Genomic DNA, 24,874 nt, shown 5'->3' with positions numbered 1-24,874 from the left:
TGAGGGGTGTGGGGGTGGGGTGGGTGGGGGAGGGGGGGCTGAGCTTTACTTCCAATCACAGTAGGTCCCTTCACATGAATCTATGGTGAAAAAAGAAAAAATCCAATTGTTATTTTGGATATGGTTCATAGGTTTGTACAAATATTGATGGGGGGTTTTGGAATAACGATAAAGTTGTCTCGTAAGAGTTGTGGAAGTAATTACCATATTATGGTCGATTGTTAATACATTACATCTCTTCCTTTCTTACGTTCGGCATGAACATGAGATATTGTGTGCATCAAATTGTTATTTTGTTCTTTTTTTTTGTATAAATATTAAGGGTTGTTTGGTTAAGAACAAGTTATTTCATCATGTTGATTTATTTCATTACTATGACAACAATGATGGGTTAAATAATGAAAGGACTATCAAATACCTCCAATCAAACGTGAGATGAAATAATCCTACGTTTTATTTTGGGACTATTATACATTATTCTTCACACCAAATGATTCCATAGAGAATAAGGTACAACAAACTAATGCTTAATCCACATTTTTTTTCATAATATTATTTATTCTTTTTGGTTTTTGATTCGATGGCAATATCAATTTTGGGACTCGACTAATCTGAATACAAACTAGAAAATTCTGATTGGATGGTAAAACACTTCTTATCAAAGATGATGTTTATTCTTAAAATTGAAATTTGGCACTTCTTATTAAAAATAAAAGGATACTTACCGTTCGTAATAATATTCTAAAATTGATTAGGTTATTAAAAATAGAGAATTTTCTCATCTAAAAATTGAAATAAGAATGGTAATTTTACCCTTATAAATTGAATTTCACATCTATCGTTTAGTATAAGTTATACAAAAACTAATATATGAAGGATAAATTAGCCAAATTGCAAAGCCTTTTTCATTAATACTTAACAAATAAGTTAAAATGTGATTACTTTTTATAATATTCGTGGTGTATCGTGTATCGCACGGATATGTATACTAAGTAATCAATAACTACTAAACCATTCATTAAATCCTCATAAATGATTTTTCTTTTGCCGCAATATTAGGAATTAAAGGTGCTATAGATTCTCTCTTTTCTTGTAAAGTACTTTAGTACTTAGTTATCTACTTTATTGAAGTATTAACTAATATTACTAGGATTTTAATTTAATATTTTATTAACTTATATTAAAATTATTAAAAGATCATTTAAAATTTCGTCTAAGTATTACAAAAAGTCACTAATTTTTTGTTAAATGTCTTTTTATTATTCAAAAAAAGATTTAAAATATATTTAACTTATTAGATTTTTTATATAAAAATGCTCTCAATTTTCTATTAATAATATTTTGATTTAAAAAGTGAATGATGAATAATTTTATACGAAATTCAATAGATCAAGACAAATTTGAGTCTTTTCTGTTCGATTAAAGATGATCACTATATATTGCAAATTTTAATACAATGTGAATCTGATTTTTATCTAGTCAATAATTCAAGCTTGACTTATGGAAGTTGTTAATTTATATAATTACATAATTAAGTAGTTCGAATTATATTATAGATTATATTTAATTTTGTATTGTTCTTCTTGGATGCTTTGAAAAGAGTAATAATGTCTTGACTTATTTGTTTTTTCCAATGAGTTTAGCTAATTTTATTGACTTATTTGTTTGTTTGCATTCATTTTCACAATTTTTTGAATAAACTTAAAAATTATTATTTGTTTTTAGGTAACGACTTTAAATTATTATATTTTTAAAAATAAACTACGCAATAGCACATGTAGCATAAGTTCAATAGAATACAATCGTCTATTTCTTATCGAGCTTATGTAACATGTGTTACAACATGGTTTTAATATGAGACAATTTACCACACTTCATATGATATATAACATTATTTTGAGTTTATTTTCAAATTATTTAATTTTTACCATGATTAAAGAAAATTATTGTTAGCATGAAAAAATCTAGTTAACACAATGTATTTTGGCTATCTCATGTGAAGCTGAATTAGATTTTTTTGATATTCTCATAGAAAACACGTACATACTCCTTACTTCTAGGACATTGATCCAAAGCATTTGAGACATTTAAATTACCTTTATTCCAAAATGAGACTTTCAAAACTCATCGAATTAATCGAATCTCAAAATAAATATCGATCATCGACTCAGAAATCAAAAGGAAAAAAAAGTAAGAAGCACGTGAGAGTATAATAAGGTTTCATGAGAGTATAATAAGGTTTCACGTGATTGGTTTGGGATTTCATGCCATAGGCCATAGGGTATACTGTTTACACGTGACAGAACAGTCCACACCAATAAAACAAAAGTTATTTTATTTTATTTTTAAAAAAATACAACTAATAAACATTGTTTTTTCTCACTTTTATGAATATTTTGATATCATTTTTTCTTTTATAATATGATTTTATAAACACATAAAGTCAAAGGGTGTCGTCTGATCGTCTCTCTCAATTCTCATCATTCCATATCATAAAACAAAAAAACAAATTAAAATAGTGTTAGTACTTAATAAAATAAGAAAAATGACAACTAATTGTTGCTACGATTTTCTAGTTCATTAATTTCAATGTGACTTTTATATTATTGTATTTGTTTAATATATTTAAATTTTTGATATATTTTAGTTGAGTTGAGGACAAAAGTGAACCACGTGAAAGAATGAGTTGCACATACATCTAATAACTTCGAAAAAAATATTATATATATACCTGAATAAGGATCGCATATTTCATTAAGCACCTTGAAACACATGTGGTGCATTGATATAGTGTTCACCTCAGGCCTTCCTAGCAAGCAAGGTGATATAGTTTTATTTGTATTGTTCCTTCCCTTTTTTATGTAAATGAGTTTTTCGATATGTGTGTTGCATGTATATATCAAATTATATATATATGGAACTTAAAACCAATTAATAATCGCGTCAAAATGTTTCTTTCACATGTATGTCAAAGAAGAATAGTGGTAATTGGTACCTCAAATTTTGTTGAACCTCGAATTCACTTAATGACTGCAAATTATACTTGAGTTGTTTTTAAAAAAAAAAGAAAAATAGTAGAAAACTTTTTAAAAAATCATAGTTTAAAAATGTGTGAAAACCCCTCTATTTATAGACATCAAAGGGTTGTATGAACAAGTGTTTATTATACCTTATCAGAAAAGTCGCAACCTTTTGAAAAAGTCACAACTCATCAGAATAGTCACAATCCTTTAGAAAGGCTACAAACCTTCGAAAAGTCACAACCGTTTCAAATAGTTGAAGGTATTACAATATTTTAACATTTAAATTAGGGGCTTCGTGCTTTTAAGGAAGTATAGAAGATAGATAGATAGACAGATAGATAGACAGACAGACAGACATATAGATAGATATAAATAGATAGGTATATAGGATTTGAGGTAGCAGAAGGGAAAATGAAAAGGATCGACAAGATAGAGAATCAAATCCCTACCGACAAGTTGGAAGTTCACGTACCCAACCAATCGAGCTCAGTAATATGGGACTATAACCCAAGTGGGAGCAACAATATGGTGGAATATTGGGCTTCTCCACAAAGGTAAAGGCCTGGTGGGCTTATATCTGGCCTACCTTGTCCAAATACATAGTGTGCCTAGTGGCCCAATTGAAGGAATGGGCTGCTGGACTCCTAAAGAGTTTCTCGATGATACATTTCTGTCGATATTTTATAACGATAATGTATTTAGTATTGAATTATTTCTCGATTAGATGCTTCTGACTCATATCGCCATTTCTTGAAATTTTTCTTGCATTTCCCCAATTAAGACATTTCAATTTACTCTATTGTGACTTTGATTGATTTAAATATTTCATTGTTGCTTCCTAATGATGGAAAACAATGTTAACGAGATTTGTTTCGCCTACTGAATTGAGGTGTAAGTGTCATTATAATTTAGATAAATTAATCTATTGTTACATAACGATCATTCAAAATCTTGCACATGTAGAATGATAATTTTAATGAAAATTTGAATTCATAATACAATTATAAGAGAATAAAATAACTAAAAAGAAGATCATCATCCAAATAAAAATGTTATTTCATTAATTGCTTTAATTCTCTAACCCAAAATTGACGATGCAATACATCTTTTTTTGCTAACTAACATGTAGAAAATATTTTGAATTTCTTTTGTTGCTGGATTAGATTTTGAAGAAATAAAAAGTTTCATGTAACCTCGACCAATATAATTGGAGTAATTTTTTTGTTTTTCATTTTGAGTTATAAATTTGACTTTGATATACACTTCATTCAAGTTTAATAACATAGGTATATCCCCCAAAATGTATAGCACTGAATATGCATTTTATAACATATAGTTGTTGTATTTGGAGGGTATACTCAATGCATCTTTGGTTGGATATATACTAACCTTATAATAAATATTCAATTAAGTTAGTAAATATATATTGATTATACATCAAGGATACATAAGTATACACTTTATTATCAAATCAAAAACAAAAGATATCACATAAATTGAGATGTCTAGAAGCAAACACATTTTGAACGAAATGTCTGCTTTAGTCCGGAATACTTACGAAAAGTGTAATTACACATGCCCTTCAGTTTGTTATTACATATACTCACTTCTCAGATAAAAACCTCATGAATGTGCTTTATATTATTCTCATCATATTTTTTCACTTCTTTATAGTTTGTTTTATCTTCCTTTTTCTTTCTTTTTTTATGACAAGGGAAGTCTGTAGCCCGCTATCCTTTAGGTGTGCACAGGGTTAAACCTTCGCTTGCTTCTATGCAATAGTTCGCAAACCACATAAGAGAGGTAACTCGCATTAAGCAAGCCCGGTGCGACGAGCTCGACCCAGAAGACAAACCCCTTGCTTTCGCTGGCAATGGATTTCGAACTTAAGATCTCCAACATGAAAATCCCAAACCCAAACCACTGGGACACCCGTAGAGTATAGTTTGTTTTATCTTATTCGATAAAAGTTATCTCTAAAGACAACTTTATATCTTAACACAAGTTCAGCACGAACTAAATTATTAAGTATATCTTAATAAAACATATTTTATGAGTTATAAACTAAACTTATGCATATTCAATTATATAATCTGTAGAAATTTTATTTTGTAAAGCATAACTTTACGTATAATATAACAATATATATATATAAATTGGATGTAGTTTTTTTTGGGGGGGGATGGGGTGGGGTGGAGGTCACCATGAAATTCGAAAAGAGTAAAATAAAAATGACGTCATTAAATAGTTGACAAATTAGGAAATGCGACAGTCTTTTTGAGACAGATAAAAAACAAAAAGGTTCCACATAAATTGTGACAACGAGAATATCTAATTTTGCTTTCTTCTTAGTATAAGAAGTTAGAAGCAGACGTGTCTTAAGACACCATATCTACTTTAGCCAATGATACTTTCGTCCTTTCAAGTGCATCTATATACGCCCTTCGTCTTCTATTACATATAATCACTTCTAATATAAAAATACCATAAATACTTTACATTATTCTCATCATATTTCCTCACCAGTCACCTCTGTGTCTTCTATTTTATCTTATCTGATAATAGTTATCTTTTAAGACATAACTTTATAAATATTAAAACTAAATCTTTGCCTTCATCAACATAAGTTCAGGCAAAATTAATATATCTTAATAAACATAACTTACGAGTTATAAACTAGAAAAATGCCTCTCTAACTATATAATCCGTAGAAATTTTGTTTTGTAAAACACAACTTTAAGTTATATTATATAACAAAAATATATAACTTGGGTGTAAATTAATATTTTTTTTTATGAGGTGGGGGTCACTCTGAAAGTCGATAAGAGTAAAATGAAAATGATGTCATTAAATATTTGTCAAATTAGGAAATGCGACATCCTTTTTTGCGACACACCAAAAACGAAAAGGTGCTACATAAATTGAGACAAAGAAAATACCTAATTTTACATTCTTCTTAGTAAAAACGGCTAGAAATTGACGCGTCTTAAAACGACGTATCCGCTTTAGCCAGATGTACTTTCGTCCTTCCAAGTGCATCTACACGTGCCATTCAATCTGTTATTCCATATACCCACTTCTCAGATAAAAACGCCATGCATGCTTTCCATCATTCTCATAGTAAATTTTCACTTCTACATCATCTGTTTTATCTCGTCCGACAAAAATCATCTCTTAAAACATAACATTATACGTTTTAAAACTAAACTTACACCTTCATCAACATAAGTTCAACACAAACTAATTTACTTTAACTTGGTAAAACATAACTTATGAGTTATGAACTGAACTTACACCTCTTCCAATCGTATAATCCATATAAATTTTGCTTCGTAAAACATAACTTTCTTTCATATTTTATATATAAAAAATTGTGTAAATTTTTTTTTGGGTGGGGTGGGTGGGTGGTAGGGGGGTGGGTCACCATTATAACTCATTTCTTTTAACCCCATTCTTATAAGTTGCAATGATTCATAAAGTCTCAATTTGAGATTTTATATATAAGTTCTTAGAACTAAGAAAAAACAAAAAATCTCAGTTTTTCCATTTTTGTACAGAAAAATTCTCCCAAAAAAAGATTTGAAATTCATAGAAAAAATCTTACAAATCCATTGTTTCTTCATCTTCAATTCTGTGTTTAACCCTAAAAAATCTATGAATTTCCCCTTTTTATCGAACTATATAGTTTGTTGAATTCGCAATGTCAGAGTTACCAACAATCACTCATGTTTCCGATAGGATCGCCGTCGGCGAGTTAGCACCGCCGACGAGTTCTCGTTCTGTAACTGATACGGTTAACGGGTCGCACCGTTTCGTGATCTCTGGTTATTCATTGGCTAAAGGGATGGGTGTCGGAAAACACATCGCAAGTGATACTTTCACCGTCGGAGGTCATCAGTGGGCGATTTACTTTTATCCTGATGGAAAGAATCCGGAGGATAATTCGGCGTATGTGTCTGTGTTTATTGCGTTGGCTAGTGAAGGAACGGATGTTAGGGCTTTGTTTGAGTTGACTCTGATTGATCAGAGTGGTAAAGGGAAACATAAGGTTCATAGCCATTTCGATCGGTCTCTTGAGAGCGGACCGTATACCTTGAAGTATCGCGGCAGCATGTGGTAATTTAACCAGTTTTGTTGATCATTGTGTTTTCCTTGTATCCAATTTACTTCCATAGACATGACAAATGATGAATTAAACTATTTAGTTGTTTGTTTTCGAGAAAGTAAATTAGTTTGGGTTTGCATATGCATAATAGAATCTATTGAATGAATATTGTTTTGTTTGTTTTATATCTAAATCAAGTCATCAGAATTTGCTAGACCTTATTAACAGCCCAAAAGCTAGTTAGTTGGTATCAGGTAGAGATAAACCCCATGTAAAAATCATATCTTTTTCAAGTCAGTTATTGTTGTTTTTATTAATGGTCAGAAGCAGAGTATTTCATGAATCCAAATCTTAAAAAAGACGTAATAATATAATCCTCCTAATTGTCGTATTCTCGTTTCTGTTCCTCTTACTCACCAATTGGGGTTATTGTCTCCTTCACCATCCTTGATGTGACCCGTGTAACTCAAAGAATGAGAGTAGAAGATGCCATATGTTTGTTATATTATTTGCACTATAGCAAAAAGTGATAACCGTCGTTGCTCCATTAATAACGCCAGCTCATCATGATTCTTCTCAACTTTCTAATGATAGATTCCATCGTCATACAATATTTGACAAAATTAGAAATGTGAGTCAAGTTGTTGGGCGCAAGTAGCATATAGAGTATAGAGTGGGTAGAATAAGATTAGATTGTCTCAGATTATTTGGGCATGTCTTGATTCCTGTGTGGATTTTTATATGGACTGGTCCATAGGTGCTATGTTATGATGGATTGAATTAAAAAATGGACCAGTTTATAGGTGTGATATCATGATGAATGAAGGTGTTAAAAGAGACCGAATAGATCTTAATTACTAGAAAATTTGTATTTGAGGCTTAATTGTTGTTGGTATACTTAAACTATCTCTGATGTTTGTTACGAGTTCTTTTAGCATGGTTAGGGAGTTTTATATTAGGGTAAGGATAATTAGTGGGTATTATCCAACCCATAATCTAGGGGTCATCCAATCTTCCATATGATCTCAAATAAACTTCATAAAATACATATACATACTCAAATATTTTATATATGTGAAGCTCAAGTGGTAGTGGTAGAGTACCTCATTGTAGTGAGACAAATTTCTCACCTTTGGGAGAGTATTGGTAGAATTGAAAAACCTAGAACTAGCATTAGTGGACTGTATCAACCCAAAGTACCAATAATAACTTATCTGGGCAGTATCTCAGCTAAAGTTCAATTCCTTTTGTATTTTTGGTGTAAAAACAAAATTTTGAATAACATAAAGAAAATACTGGACTTTGGTGATCCCCCCTTAGTGCTACATGTATTTGGACGCGACAGATGTATGTATCCGAGCTGAAAAATACGGTAGGATTCATAATTATGCAAACTGAAGGGAGGGGAGACAATTAGGTACTAAACTAGTGGGATTTGTGTTGTTTACCCTACTTTTAATTGATTTTTCTTCCCAATAAAATGTTAAGTGGGATCCAATAAGAATAAAATGGAAACGATGCAATTAAATAGTTGCCAAATAAGCAAGTATGACATTCTCTTTGAGACGGATTAAAAAGAAAAGGGTGTCATATAAATTGATACAAAAAAATGTCTAATTTTGTACAAGTTTAGAGAACTTTTGTCTTATCCGACAAAATTGTCTCTCAAGGCATAACTTTATGGGTTTGAAACTGAACTTATGCCTTCATCAACAAAAGTAAAGCAGGATCTAAATTATATCACTTCAATAACTTCGTTGAGGAGAGATGAAGGTTCGGAAAGAGCTCGATAGGTTTGAGAAAGGGTGTAGCTCCCATAGAAGTGGTATTTGAGAATTGTAAACAGACGTGAGTTGGACCTGGATCTTATAAGACATAATTTGTGATTATTAACTGAACTTTTGTCTTTAACCATGTAATGTGTAGAAATTTTGCTTCGTAAAACATAAGTTATGTTATACTATTTCTTTTATGACAATAAGTTATGTTATACTATTATAGTTTAAAAATTATTAATTGGCTCTAATTTATTTTTTGGGGTGGGTGGGTCACCCTTCTAACTCATTTTTTAACAAGATTCTTATAAGTACCAATTCTCAATTGAGATTTATAAGTTCTTAGAACAAAAAAAAAAAAATTCTCAGCTCCTCCATTTTTGGACAGAAAAATTCTCCCCAAAAAGATTTGAAATTCAAAGAAAAATCTTACAAATCCATTGTTTCTTCATCTTTAATTTCTGTGTTTAACCCTAAAAAATCCACGAATTCCCCTTTTATCAAGCTCTAGAGTGTAGGGAGAATTCGCAATGTCAGACGTACCAACAATCACTCACGTTCCCGATGAGATCACCGTCGGCGAGTTAGTTCCGCCGACAAACTCCCGTTTTGTGACTGATACGGTCAATGGGTCACACCGTTTCATGATCCAGGGTTATTCGTTGATTAAAGGGATGGGTGTCGGAAAATCCATTTCCAGTGATTCTTTCACCGTCGGAGGTCATCAGTGGGCGATTTACTTCTATCCTGATGGAAAGAATCCCGAAGATTCGATGCATGTGTCTGCGTTCATTGCGTTGGCTAGTGAAGGACCGGATGTTAGGGCTTTGTTTGAGTTGACTCTTGTTGATCAGAGTGGTAAAGGAAACCATGAGGTTCATAGCCATTTCAATCGGCGTCTTGAGAACGGGCCATATACCTTGAAGTCTAGCGGCTGCATGTGGTAATTTAGCTAGTTTTGTTGAACATAGTGTTTGCTCGTATCCAATTTACTTCCATAGGCATGACAAATGAAGAATTAAACTAAATATAGTTGTTCCTTTTAGAGAAAGTAGATCAGTTTGGGTTTGCATATTATGCAATAGAATCCATTAAATGAATATTGCTTTGTTTATTTTTATATCTAAATCAAGTCATCAGAATTTGCTAGACCTTATTAACAGCCCAAAAGCTAGTTACTGACTTACTGAGTTGGTATTACCCCATGTAAAAATCATATCTTTTTCAAGTCAGTTATTGATGTTTTTCTTAATGGTCAGAAGCAGAGTATTTCACAAATCCAAATCATAAAATAAAAATACTTAATAACACAATCCTCCAAATTCATTATCAAAAAAAAAAAAAAACGCAATCCTCCAATTTGTCGTATTCTCATTTCTGTTCCTCTTACTCATCAAGTGGTGATTGTCTCCTTCACCATCCTTGATGTGACCCTTGTGACTCAAAAAAAGAGTGGAAGATGCCATTGGTTTGTTAGATTATTTTCACTATAGCAAAATGTGCTGTCTTTGCCCTATTCTTTGCCCAAATAACACCAGTTCACCATAATCCTTCTCAACCATCTAAAGATAGATTCCATTGTCATACACTATTGACAAAATTAGTAATGTGAGTCAAACTGTTGGCGCAAGTAGCATATGGAATGGATAGAATAAGATTAGGTTGTCTCAGTTGATTTGGGCATGTCCTGATTCCTGTGTGGATTTTTATATGGACCGGTCCATAAGTGCTATATTATGGATTGAATTAAAAAAGTGGACCGGTTTATAGGTATGTTATGATGATTGTAGGTGCTAAAAGAGGACAGAATAGATCTAAAATACTTGAGTTCTAGAAGATGTTGTCTAAAATACTTGAGTTCTAGAATATGTTATGATGATTGTAGGTGCTAAAAGAGGACAGAATAGATCTAAAATACTTGAGTTCTAGAAGATGTTGTCTAAAAACCCTAGACTTCGTCGGAATCAATGAAGACTTGACTAAGAACATATTTTAATGGTAGAAAGGATCCATGCAAACAAGTTATTTTGTATTTAAGGCTTTATTGTTGTTGGTATGCTTAAACTATCTCTGATGTTTGTTACGAGTTCTTTACTATGGTTAGGAAGTTTTATATTAGGGTAAGGATAATTAGTGGGTATTATTCATCACCTTCTCAAACTGCAGTGAGACAAATTTCTCACCTTCGGGAGAGTCTTGGTAGAATTGAAAAATCTAGACAAAAAACCAATGATTTTGATGTTAGAACTAGCATTAGTGGACTATATCTACTCATAATACCAATAATAACTTATCTGGGTTGTATCTCAGCTTAAGTTTAGTTGTTATGCCTTTGGTATATTTGTTGTAAAAAACAAAATTTTGAATAACTCAAAGAAAATACTAGACTTTGGTGATCCCTATAGCTAAATAGAGAAGTTTTTGTACCTGTAATGGGAAAAAGATTCTTTTTCTTTTTGACAGGAACTTGAAAAAAAGAAGAATAATCTTTTTTTTTGACAAAGGTAACAGAAAAAGAAGAATATCTTGTTTATTTTTCTATTATTTTTGCTATAATCTTTTATCCTGATTAGCCTGCTTGAGCAAACTTTTCTGATTATCCTGATTAGCCTGCTTGAGCAAACTTTTCTATTATTTTTGCTATAATCTTTTATGCTGCAACTCAAGACTTTTCCTGAAGTAGTTTATCTGTGTGCTAATAGGGGATACAAACGGTTTTTTAGACGAGCATTGCTTGAGACTTCAGATTATTTGAAGGATGACTGCTTGAAGATTAATTGCACTGTTGGAGTTGTGCGCTCTACAATAGAGTGTTCGAACTTGCATACAATTCAGGTCCCAGACCAGGACATGGGAGCACATTTTGGCATGCTTTTGGAAAATATGGAAGCTTCAGATGTTATTTTCAATGTGGCTGGTGAAATGTTTCATGCCCATAAGTTGGTATTGGCTGCTCGTTCTCCTGTATTCCACACTGAATTTTTGTGTGGACATGAAGGCGATGCGCAGGAAATTGTGGTCAATGATATGGAACCTGAGGTCTTCAAAGTGAGCATCTCCTTTTATCTTATTATGGCTATTTTCTCTTAGACACTCTTATCTCTTCTTGTTTTTTCAATGTATATCTGTTTTTAATATCATTATCATATTTCTCCATCTGTCTGGCTGTAATTGTTTCTTCATATTTACTTTTGCCATAAACTGATTAGAGTTCTTTCAAACTAGAAGTGGAATTCTAACTCACTACTCTTTGGATTTTTCTTGTACAAGGCTATGCTGCACTTCATATACAAAGATGCTCTTGTAGAAGAAGAGCTAGAAGCAACTAGAACTTCTACTACCCCCTGTATATCTGACACTCTGACAGCAAAATTGTTATCAGCAGCTGATCGGTATGATTTAACACGACTGAGGAGGTTGTGTGAGTCTCATCTTTGCAAAGATATCTCTATCAACTCTGTTGCACAAATTCTTGCTTTAGCAGACCGTTACCATGCCGCTGAGCTCAAATCAGTTTGCCTAAGTTTTTCTGCTGAAAATCTTTCTGGTACGAGATATTTGCATTTGCATCATGTTCCCTTCTTTGTGGATATCTCATGCTTTTAGATTTAAATTGTTTGTATCTTCACATGTTGGATTGGAACAAAAACTTAAATGCTATGTTTTGTTGTATCTTTGCAATGAGACATTGACCATGCGCAAGACTCCTCATCTTCTCGTTTTATAGTCCTATCATGTTTGTCATTTGATGCACCACTTCTTCAGTCAACATTCCTTCTCAGATGTCATTGCCACCCACCTCCCTACCTCTTTCTTTATCTCTTTATTGTAGTTTGCCTGTAGTGGACCTGTAGCAAGAGGTAGGGAGGTGGGTGGCAATGACATCTGAGAAGGAATGTTGACTGAAGCAGTGGTGCATCAAATGACAAACATAATAGTACTATATAACGAGAAGATGAGGAGTTTTGCGCATGGTCAATGTCTCATAGCAAAGATACAACAAAACATAGCATTAAGTTTGTTCCAATCCAACATGAATGAATGTATAATAAGGAGGAAATCACAAACCATTCCATTAACTAATAGGAAATTATTTAATTGCCAAACCACCGTAAACTTTCTGACAGAATTGTTGGGTACTTAGCGAGTATGTGCAATTAGTTTTAGCGCAATGTGATTGTTAATGACTCTCGTAAAGAACTAGATCTTATACAGTTTTGGAATACATATAGTGGCTGCTGAGGATTCTCTAAAAATAATTTGACCCTATTTAGCTGACTGCAATATAGTGAATGAGTGGTTTTGGTTGGTGTGTCATAGACTTCCATCTCTTATATAATGGATTTTAACCACTGAAATTACATGCTTATGGAAAATGAACTTGAAATGACAAGATAAAATATGTATGTATGGATGTGTTGTTCTCTTGTAGGCCTTCTCCCAAAAGAATTCTAGAAATTGGAAGTGCTGCAATATGTTTTCTACCGGCGAGATTTTAACTCTCTTGTTAGGTTGTGGTGCTCATACACAGCCAGTTTGTGGCATGATGCTAAGTATGTCTCAGGTAGTTTCTAATAAGAGTTAACAGAGAGCAAGAAATATAGATGTCAAGCAGCTTTGGTAGTTAGGATGCCGCTAATCGGCTAATGGTCGTACAATATAGTCAAAATCTCTTGTAAAGATAGAATCAGAAACTAAGAATTATCTATATAGATGTTGAAACATCTTTAGCCACTAAAAAAACCCTACACTCTTGAGAGTCAAAAGGTGTGGTACTTAGCAAGGCAGCCTTTTGGCTCAAGTGTGAAGGGATGTCAAATGTCTGTAGAAAAGACTGAAAGAGTTACAATCCTTGTTGACTGATTCAGAAAGGAAAAATGAATAGCTTATGGCCTGTGTAGTTGGGTTCAACATGTAAATCTAAGGGGGTGTGAAACTATTTTTCATGGAAACTGTTTTATTGGAAAATATTGGGTTCGGGGGTGGGTGGGATGGTCAAGGGGTGATGTGGATTGGTGATGTTGGGTGGATGGGGGAGGAGAAAATGAACTTGGAATGTCACTTATAGAACTTGTAGTTGGGTTCAACATATAAATCTAAGGGGGTGTGAAACTATTTTTCATGGAAACTGTTTTATTGGAAAATATTGGGTTCGGGGGTGGGTGGGATGGTCAAGGGGTGATGTGGATTGGTGATGTTGGGTGGATGGGGGAGGAGAAAATGAACTTGGAATGTCACTTATAGAACTTGTAGTTGGGTTCAACATATAAATCTAAGGGGGTGTGAAACTATTTTTCATGGAAACTGTTTTATTGGAAAATATTGGGTTCGGGGGTGGGTGGGATGGTCAAGGGGTGATGTGGATTGGTGATGTTGGGTGGATGGAGGAGGAGACAATAAACTTGGAATGTCACTTATAGAGCTTGTTTTCTCATCTTCATTCATTAGAGAAGTCATTTTCCTCATTTCTAAGGAGCTTGTTTTCCTTGGAGAAAGTGTTTTCTAAAATATTTTGACCAAGCGAACATGAGAAAATTGGAAACATAAAATGTTTTCCTCCATACCAAACACACTTTAAATGTGCTGTTTCTAGTGCTTTTTGTGGGAACTATAAAGGCCGCTTCTTTTGGAAGTAGATTTTGACTTTTGTTCTCGAACAAGTTTTCTGATAAACCATTGAAACTGATTATGAGAATCAGAAGTTTCTACAGAAGCTCTTCTCAAAAGTTTCTACAGGAGTCTGAAAATAATTTTTGAGTTCCTTAAACTCTTCGGAGTAAGCTATGCTACAGCATGAGAGATTGCTATTAATTTGAATGTTGTTATGAATGCCATACATTACCTTGCTTATGCTAACAGCTGATTACTGAGTTTAGTTGGATTCTGAATTCTTTTACTACATCCAAAAGTAACATATTTTGAATTTGCATCTGTTAAGTGAGGATTCATATAGCCGATCCCTACTTGTATGAGACTAAGGCGTAGTTATTATTGTTGTTGTTACCTGTTGTGTTCCCATTTAAAAATAAATAAATTGATCTGTTGTGTTCTGTAATTTTCTCACACTACAGATTCCCATTCATCTATTATTTCTTTGTATTTTGGCAGCTGTGATGCAATCAGATGGCTTTGAGTACCTTAAAGAAAATTGCCCAGCTCTTCAGTCAGAGCTTCTTAAAACTGTGGCAGGTTGTGAGGATGACAGTAGCAGTGGAGGTGGGAAGTCTAAAAGCGTTTGGGCACAACTTTCAGACGGTGGTGATACCAACGGGAGGAGGATCAGGCAAAGGACCTGATTTTAGATGTAGGAAATTGTTAAAATTTGTTGCATGTATATTTGGGGGGGATGTGCTGGAAATGTTGGGAAACTACAACAATAGTAATAGAAAGGTAAATGTTCATTAGGTTTCTGTGACATCTTTGATGAACGTCTCTTGTGTGTAATGTATAACCTAAAAGTTGCTAAATACACCAATGTGTACTTTCGTGACATTAGCGAGTTCCGGTGTGACCCCGTGCTATTATGACAAGTAGGCTTTTGCATGAATAATCAGTAGTTAGAGTTTCTAGTTGTGTTGTTAGAGTCTCCGTGTTTTGTTGATGTGAGACTTCTTATCTTAAGTTGAGGTGTAGACTCAGCGTCCTCGTTGAGCTGAGGTTTGTCTAGACTTAGCACTGAGTTTGCCTTGCCTTGCCTTCTCAGGATTTGTCTAAACTTAGTTGAACTATGACTCACATCGACAAGGCTGACATATGAGTGACTTTGATACCATTTGTATTGGCCCACCTGCCTTATCATAATTTGCTTGACCTCAGTTGAATTCTGGCCTTCATCGACAAGGCTGACACATGAGTGACTTTGGTACCATTTTGTATTGGTTCACCTTTCTAGTGATATTGTCTTGCTCTAGGTTTAGGCCCGCACGACCTTAAAACGCGTCACTAGTGTGTAAGACCTGTTTACTTATATACCCAACTTCTTTCATTTGTTTTTATCGATATGGAACTTTTTATTTTAAGCTAAGGTGTCACATTTTTATTGTTTGTTTTGGGAGGAGAGATAAATCTTATGCTTTTTTTGCCAGGAAAAATAGTTTCTTGTTCTACTTAGCCTGTTAGCCAACACACCCCGTTATTGAAAACTACCTTAATATCTGGAGAGACAAACATCTTTTTTCTTTTTAGTTTGCCACCCAAATCTTCGGTATCTGCCTGATTGATTCGAATTTGTGTCATGTAAGGTCCACTTCCATTTGAATTCGCCCCACGTGAAGTCCATGAAAGCCCTTCCTACCAAGATGTTATTGATTCTCAGAGCTTGAATCTGAGACCTCTATTTAAGAGTAGTAGGATCATATCTATTCCTCCACTACATGGGTCACTAGAGACGAATATATTCAATTTGTGCTTTTGCTGGCTATCATTTGAACTGAGTTCATGTAGCAGTGAAACATATTTGATCAATTCAGTACAACAAAACTGAATTTTATATCCAGAAAACCAGCTTCAGCAGTACTGAAGATGACTAACAGTTTTACAAGCTATAACTAATAAGACCAATGTTCTTACAACAGAAAAGGTTTACAGAGGACACAATGATACATTGTCTTGTATTGCTGTGTAAGCGGAGGAAGTTACATTTTTATCAAAATTATGTTTGGAAATCATGCTCTAGTTGAGGTAGAACAATCACGTCCATCAACGGATAATGTGGCTACTCAGTTAGCTACTTTCTTGCAGTCCCTGCTATAACCATAAAAAAGGAGCAGACCCCAAAAGCATATTTGATATGGTTCTTACTCCATTTTGTCGTGAGCCCAATCAGTTGAAGAAAAGTACATATCAGTCTCGGAAAACAAATCGTGGTTTGATGTATCATCATTCCCAGCAGTGGGAGTGAAGTTAGCCATCTCTTGATTAATATTGCATCCTTCAAAATCATAGAAAAATCAAATGACATAAGCATTTAAACACTTGTGAATGTGTAGATAATTAGGATAAGTCAATTCAGTAACCATTCTTACCCATCAAAGGCGCTATTGACTGGTGGTCCTCCAATGAACCTCCACTGCTAGGGGTGTATTCACTAAACACCGATGTAATAGTATGACCTGAAGGGGTGATTGCATCAGGGTTAGTTCCCCACTGAATCTCTTGGAGAACAGGACAAGAATCTGGACCTGCATCACGAGAAGTTTCTTGATGTGAATTATTCCTTGAAGCGTTGGGTGTTTGTGATCCATAAAGTATGGCATGCAATAGATCACTGCTTTGGGGTGACAGACTGTAAGAATCAGTATACTCATTTGGAGGAGATTGAATAAAAGTATTGGAGGACTCAATTGAAGGAACTGAGGAAGGTGAATCCCAACTCGTCATCGGAGTTTGGAATGAAGGGAGCTCCAGCTTACCCTTCAATTTGGGCTCTGAAGAAGAGGCATGGATGCCAGGAATGTCACCGGCGGATGATGGGTGATAATTAGATGTCAGATTACGAGTATACAACGAAGAAAACCCCAAGGATTGAGTAAACAAAGAACCATCATTTTGATATTGATGGTGAGCTTGAGAAAGGTCAACATTTTGATCAGAGAACCAGGCTTCTGATCCTCGTATACGCTTGGATGAATGAACTGTTGAGCGGACAGAATGAGTATTCCAGGAAGAATTAAGACCCTGATCACGTAAGCTAGTTGCAGGAGTATCAAGAAAGCTACTAAAACCAATATTAAGAAGCCCCGGAGGATACAACTGCTGACTAGGTTCAAAATTTCTGTTTTCCGCAGTTGGAATCTCAACATTGTTAATAGGTAAGAGATGAGGATCTGAATTTGCAGAGGATGATGTGGCCAGCTCCTTATTTTGTTTGTCCTCACTAAATTCCTGGAAAAAAACACCTAGAGGGAGCATATGTTTTTCTGCACGCCGTTGTCTCTTTAGTCTGGTGTTCCAGAAGTTCTTTATATCATTGTCTGTGCGGCCAGGGAACTGAGAGGATAGAAGGGCCATGAAAAAATAAATTAATAGCCATTATTCAACTTCGAAGAATGTGTCATATGGCTACCAACCACTCAAATTGAGAAAGTTTACACAAAATCAGTATTAGAAAATGAAAGCTATACAACTAAGTCTTTTGAAAGAAAGAGGAGAGTCCACATTTTTAGTCCACGAAAAGTAATATTCAAATATGATTTGCATACAAGTTTCGCCACACATAAGACCACCATCTTTTACTGCATAACATATTCTGCAAGAGTTCAATTAAAGCAACATCCAGATGAAGTAAAACGGGCATGAATATTATAAAAGATAGGAAAGGACAGAGAGAATCATCACTAGCAGATAGAGGTAGCACTCCGTAATTTCATTCTCTCTTTTTTGCCTGGAAATATAATACTGGCTATCTACCCCATTCATTTGAATCAGAACATGTCCCGGTCTTCGCCAAGGGATCACTAACAACCAACCAACCAATCAACAAATAGGTCTTGATCCAAACTACTCACAGCCCGCTATGTGAATCCTCTATATAAAAAAATATAAAAAAGATGAATCCTCCATATCTGGTTTATTCGGATCCCTCTCATTCCAACAATGATAAAAATTGTCTTTTAAGGCAAATTAAGAGTTAACAAAATCTAGTATAGTTCTCTAAATCTCATAGTTACTCCTACCCAAACCTAATGCAAGTGTAACAATAACTAAATGACTTTTTGATAACGCTGTATGAACCTTACCAACCACACCTAATATTACATATAAGTATGTTGAGGCTAAACTTTAGAGGCAGACCTACGTTCAGAGATAAAGGGACATAAGGGTGCGCTGACACTCACCAGTTTCTGCTATGTTTCGTACATAACTTTGAAGAAAGATATATAATTAAACTAAACTGGCACCCGCCACCACAACAGTCTAACGAAAGTACCAAAACAATTTTTTTTCAAAGCCGACCCTGACTTTTGACCAAGAAAATGACACTAAAGTCTATATACAAGAATCCATATACAGTAACCAAGTAGGGAGTTAGAGCAAGAATTAAATGGTAATAAGAGAAAATGACACATTTTTGTTTACCAAAACTATATATTGAACTGTAACTAATATCCCTGGGAATAGTTAAGATTTATATCACATAGCATTCTTAGCTTTTAATCATTTCATATAGTTTTGTCTGTAACAATAAGGTAGCTTCTGGAAAAGAAAATGAGACGTGATGCAAACCTCAGCAGCCATTCGTGCCCATTTGTTTCCTATCTTAGCGTGCATTTCAATTATGAGTTCCTCTTCCTCCTGAGTGAAAGCACCTTTCTTTAAATCTGGTTTTAGGTGATTTGCCCACCGCAAACGGCAACTTTTCCCACAGCGAGCAAGTCCTGTTCGCCTGTGGACAGAACTCCAATTCCCCTCCCCATACTTTGCAACGTAATCCATTAAAATCGCGTCTTCTGCTTTAATCCAAGGACCTTTTTTCAGTGGGCTACCTTCTCTTATATTTCTTCCAGCATTAGCTTCTTTAACAGATGTCGAATCTATGCCAACTTCTGAAGTCATCCTGTCAACACATTCAGTTGTCATACACATGTCTAAAATTGTTGAACACTTATAGTATGTAACGTCCAATGAAATGGGATATACAATTGATAATTACGACGTCAAGGTGTAATAAAAACACGTGCCAAATTGCATGACCTCATTCATGAGTATGACAAAGCTAGTCAAGTATCCAATCAGAAGTGGGTGACAATAAAGAAATGGTCAACTTTGAGAGGAAAGATTTAGAATATATTTTTGGAAAACGACAACAAGGAAAAGATAAATAACGATAACGACGAAAATGGATAACTTATTCTGAATTTAACAGACACGGATAAACCAAACTTTTGAAAACCTATAACCGCTCCTTATCTGACGTAACAACTAAGTAAGACAACAACACGTTCTTGGGGATAAAACACGGAGTGTAGAGGAAAATGATTATCTCAAATTTGCAAGGAAAACCTCATTGGTTGAGAGTCGAGACCCGTATACAACAACGGAAATGATATCTACTGACTACCATAAAGCAAGTTAACATACTTTTAAATTTCATAGCTGTTGAATAAGAAGATGCAAATATATCAACATCAAAATCAGCACCTGAAGAACTCACGTGATTTTTCTTTTAAAGAACACTCACTTTTTTTTGGAATAGTTTTCACTTTATTTCAAAATCAGAGTTTGGTTATAAAATTTCCAAATCCAACTTGCAGTTTGGATTCCAAATTTGGAGTAGTGCTCCAAACCTTCTTTCCAACTCCATCTTCATAAATTCCAAATAAAGTGTTCTTTCTTTCCTTTGCAAAAAAGTATAACCAAACACAATTCCAACTTCATAAATTCCAACAACAACAACAACATACCCAGTGTAATCCCACAAGTGGGGTATGGGTGGTAGAGTGTACAAGACCTTACCGCTACCTCGTAGAGATAGAGAGGTTGTTTCCAATAGACCTTCAGCTTAAATAAAGCATGCCAAATAATTTGGAAAGAGACAACGCATGATCAAATTACATGAGGCCAAAAATAATCTGGTGTAATCCCACAAGTGGGGCCTGGGGAGGGTAGAGTGTAAGCATACCTTACCCCTACCTCGTTGAGATAGAGAGATTGTTTCGATGGACCCTCAGCTTAGTTAAAACTTGCCAAACAGTTTGAAAAGGGGATACAACTTCATAAATTCCAAATAATGTAAAAAGTATTTGAAATCCATGGCCAAATGCCTACTTTAAGAAATGCTAAAAAATGCAAATTTAACATGAATTTACAAAGTTGAACCTCAAACCTCAGCTTCAAAATGGTTTGGTATTAAATCTAACACCAAAAAAGCACAATGTCTCCGCTTAATTCAAAGCTCAAGATAGAAAACCTCAGTTATACCAACAAAGGAACAACATAAATCTTAAAGAAAATGCTAAAAACACAACCTGAATTTACAAAGCAAAACCTCAAACCTCAGCTTCAAAATGGTCAGATATCAAATCTTACATCAAAAAAATACAATGCCTCAGCTTAATTCAAAGCTCAAGATGGAAAACCTCAGTTATATCAACAAAGGATCAGCATAGATCTTAATGAAAATGATAAAAACACAACATGAATTTACATAGTAGAACCTTAAAACTCAGCTTCAAAATGGTTTGGTATCAAATCGAACACCAAAGAAAAACACAATGCCTCAGCTCAACTCAAAGCTCAAGATGGAAAATCTCAGTTATACCAACAAGGAACAACATAAATCTTAAAGAAAATGCTATAAACACAAGCTGAATCTAAAATTTAGAGAAACTGAGCTTCCATTAAACTTTAATCTCAATCCCAGTCAAGCATTTTAGGTTTTTACCTGAATGACAACGGCTGAAGAAGCTGCCGACAATGTCTTGGACCAAACTACTGGTGATCAGTTCCTTCAAGAAACAACAAAATACAAACACACACAAACTAAATAGTTGAAAAAACCAAGAATTCAATCGAATTGAACCAAGAAAATGCTTAAAACCCCAAATTCACAAAGAAGTAAAGAACCCCACAGCTACAACTTCAACACCCACAAGAAAAACTCATACAAATCTGACCAAACTTCTCTAGAACCTTCACTTTTTTGAGGGGTTAAAAGCACAGACAAAAAGGGAAAGAACACAAAGCTACAATGTGGAACCAAGAAAATGCTCAACTAAAAAACAAATGGGCAAAAGAGAAAAGAAGAGTAATCTAAAGAACAAAATGTCTTGAGACTAATATGTGTCAGCTGATTTTTATTTTTTTGAAACTGGTAACATTATGACACAACATGAATTTACAAAGCAAAACCTCAAAACTCAGCTTCAAAATGGTTTGGTATCAAATGTAACACCCAAAAAGAAACATAATGCCTCAGCTTAACTCAAAGCTCAAGATGGAAAATCTCAGTTATGCCAACAAGGAACAACATAAATCTTAAAGAAAATGCTAAAAACACAACATGAATTTAGAGAAAAACCTCAAAACTCAGCTTAAAAATGGTTTGGTATCAAATCTAACACCGAAGAAAAAAACACAATGCCTCAGCTTAACTCAAAGCTCAAGAAGGAAAATCTCAGTTATACCAACAAGGAACAACATAAATCTAGAAGAAAATGCTAAAAACACAACATGAGTTACAAAGAAAACCCTCAAAACTCAGCTTCAAAATGGTTTGGTATCAAATCTCATATGAAGAAAATACAATGCCTCAGCTTAATTCAAAGCTCAAGATAGAAAACCTCAGTTATACCAACAAAGGAACATCATAAATCGCTAAAAATACAACATGATTTTTTTTTGAAACTGGTAACATGAAAACACAACATGAATATACAAAGCAAAACCTCAAAACTCAGCTTCAAAATGGTTTGATATCAAATCTAACACCAAAAAAACACAATGCCGAAGCTTAATTCAAATCTCAAGAGTGAAAACCTTAGGTATACCAACAAAGGAACAACATAACTCTTAAAGAAAATGCTAAGAAAACACAACATGCTTTTTTTTGTTTTGGAAACTGGTAACATTATAACACAACATGAATTTACAAAGCAAAACCTCAAAACTCAGCTTCAAAATGGTTTGATGTTTGATATGAAATCTAACACCAAAAAAAAAAACACAATGCCTAAGCATAATTCAAAGCTCAAGATGGAAAACCTCAGTTATACAACAACACAAGCTGAAAGCTAAACTTCAGAGAAACTGATCTTCCATAAAACTTCAATCACAACCCCAATTGAGCATTTTAGGTTTATACCTGAATAACAACAGCTTAACAAGCTGTCTTAGACCAAAACACAAACACCCACAAACTAAATAGTTGAAAAAACCAAGAATTCAATAGAATTGAACCCCCAAAAATGCTTAAAACCCCAAATTCACAAAAAAGAAAGAACCCCACAACTATAACTTGAACACCCACAATTCACAACTCAACTTATATAGGCAAAACTTGTCTAGAACCTTCCCCCTTTTGAGGTGTCAAAAACTCTTAAAACAAGGGAGAGAACACAATGTGAAATCAAGAAAATGGTGAACTAAAAACCAAATTAGCAAAAGAGCAATCTCTTGAGCTCATAGCTGAGTTGAACAAGTAATCAAACAATGAAAAGTAACAGTTACAACTATAAAGCTTACAACCTTTTTTTGTTTGTTTTTCTTTCATTCGGTGCCCATTGATCCCAATACCGCTTCCTACACCTCATTGATTCCAAACAATTTCGAAATCAACAGCAGAATTCACTGTTCTTTGGTGATTAAGCTTCTAATTTTGTATATTCTTGAGCATTTTTCATAGTTTGTGAGAAGTGAGTTTTTTACTTTCCATTGAATATTTGAAAGAAAAAAAAGATCTTTATATAGTTAGTTGAATTCATTTTTTTTTTTTTTTTAAGTCGAGATATATAAATTAAGTTTCTAGTTTAATCAGAACTAAGAGCTGCAGAGAGAGGTTCTAACCGTCTAGCTTAACATAATCAACTGTTACAAGTAGGTTAAGTTTTTAGTTCAATCAAAATTGAGAAATGAAGAGAGGTTCTAACCGGTCTAGCCTAACGTAATCAATAAATTAAGTTTTTAGTTCAATCAGAATTGAGAACTGCATATAGGTAATTCTAACCGGTCTAACCTAACGTAATCAATAAATTAAGTTTTTAGTTCAATCAGAATTGAGAACTGCATATAGGTAATTCTAACCGGTCTAACCTAACGTAATCAATAAATTAAGTTTTTAGTTCAATCAGAATTGAGAACTGCATATAGGTAATTCTAACCGGTCTAACCTAACGTAATCAATAAATTAAGTTTTTAGTTCAATCAGAATTGAGAACTGCATATAGGTAATTCTAACCGGTCTAACCTAACGTAATCAATAAATTAAGTTTTTAGTTCAATCAGAATTGAGAACTGCATATAGGTAATTCTAACCGGTCTAACCTAACGTAATCAATAAATTAAGTTTTTAGTTCAATCAGAATTGAGAACTGCATATAGGTAATTCTAACCGGTCTAACCTAACGTAATCAATAAATTAAGTTTTTAGTTCAATCAGAATTGAGAACTGCATATAGGTAATTCTAACCGGTCTAACCTAACGTAATCAATAAATTAAGTTTTTAGTTCAATCAGAATTGAGAACTGCAAAGAGGTTCTAACCGGTTTAGGTTAACGTAAACAACCGCATAAGCAAGGGAAAAATATATTGTGAAGACTCAACTCAAGATGATGGATTACTATTATTGTAGATAAATGTTTTTCCTTAACTGTGTTTAATGACATTTGATATGTCAACAAGGGGTTACTGAGAGATCTTGCATGGTTTATACATTAATTATATATGATGTACACATTTTTCAGTTGGTGTCAGATTATAAAAACTGAATGCTCGACAGTTCTGATGTCGCGGATGCTCTATAATTATTTGGAATTGAAATAGTGAGTCAATATAACTCTTGAACTGTATGCGTGGCTAACTTATGATTATATCTATTAGAAATATATAATGACGATTGTATATCATAGTCAATATCTAGGTACAAAAAAGGGGCATGAAATATGATCAACTATAATAGATACTCAATTTTTTTGTTAATAAGACTATCTTAGTAAATTAATTGTCTATAATAGGACTATCTTTATTAACTAAATTAAACACACTATTCTTTTGGCATATTTAGTAATCAATGGTTTGTAAGAACACTTGATTGATTAAGAGATAAGGGTCTGAAAAATATTCTAACTTTGGTCGGATTTGTTGTTGCGATACTAAATTTTCATGAGGACCTATTACCTCCCTAGACTATTTAATACTGTATGTTAAACATATATATTTGCCCACGTGGACATAAAAAATAATGCAAAATTATAAATAGTAATGTGTCCACATGGACACATATATACCTTTAAAATACACTACTAAATAATTCAGG

General features: G+C 33.8%; 2 protein-coding genes across 4 annotated transcripts; one reads left to right on the top strand and one right to left on the bottom strand.

Moving 5' to 3' along the window:
• The first annotated feature begins 6,539 nt into the window (after positions 1–6,539).
• Positions 6,540–15,395, top strand: LOC102588086 (BTB/POZ and MATH domain-containing protein 4-like). The gene is made up of 4 exons (XM_006340284.2): positions 6,540–7,139; positions 11,606–11,951; positions 12,174–12,450; positions 15,012–15,395. The coding sequence occupies exons 1-4, from the start codon at positions 6,724–6,726 to the stop codon at positions 15,197–15,199; spliced, it is 1,227 nt and encodes a 408-aa protein (XP_006340346.1). The 5' UTR covers positions 6,540–6,723; the 3' UTR covers positions 15,200–15,395.
• A 967-nt stretch (positions 15,396–16,362) lies between these two features.
• On the bottom strand, positions 16,363–23,259 carry LOC102587763 (transcription factor GAMYB-like). Of its 3 annotated transcripts, XM_015303067.1 has the most exons (5): positions 23,088–23,259; positions 21,286–21,349; positions 19,128–19,458; positions 16,928–17,891; positions 16,364–16,833 (listed from the first exon to the last, which is right to left on the bottom strand). In XM_015303067.1, exons 3-5 carry the CDS (start codon positions 19,455–19,457, stop codon positions 16,700–16,702), a joined length of 1,428 nt encoding a protein of 475 aa, XP_015158553.1. In that variant the 5' UTR covers position 19,458; positions 21,286–21,349; positions 23,088–23,259; the 3' UTR covers positions 16,364–16,699. The 3 variants fall into 3 exon arrangements, with proteins under 3 accessions (XP_006340345.1, XP_015158553.1, XP_015158551.1); XM_015303065.1 differs by having other exon boundaries at positions 21,286–23,259; XM_006340283.2 differs by lacking the exons at positions 21,286–21,349; positions 23,088–23,259 and having other exon boundaries at positions 16,363–16,833; positions 19,128–21,263.
• Positions 23,260–24,874: the final 1,615 nt, after the last annotated feature.

This window comes from Solanum tuberosum, unplaced genomic scaffold (genome assembly GCF_000226075.1).
Source record: "Solanum tuberosum cultivar DM 1-3 516 R44 unplaced genomic scaffold, SolTub_3.0 scf00017, whole genome shotgun sequence".
In the NCBI taxonomy this organism is placed as follows: Eukaryota; Viridiplantae; Streptophyta; class Magnoliopsida; order Solanales; family Solanaceae; genus Solanum; species Solanum tuberosum.
The sequence above is the reverse complement of the archived record's forward strand: the minus strand, read 5'-3'. Positions and strand labels throughout refer to the sequence as shown.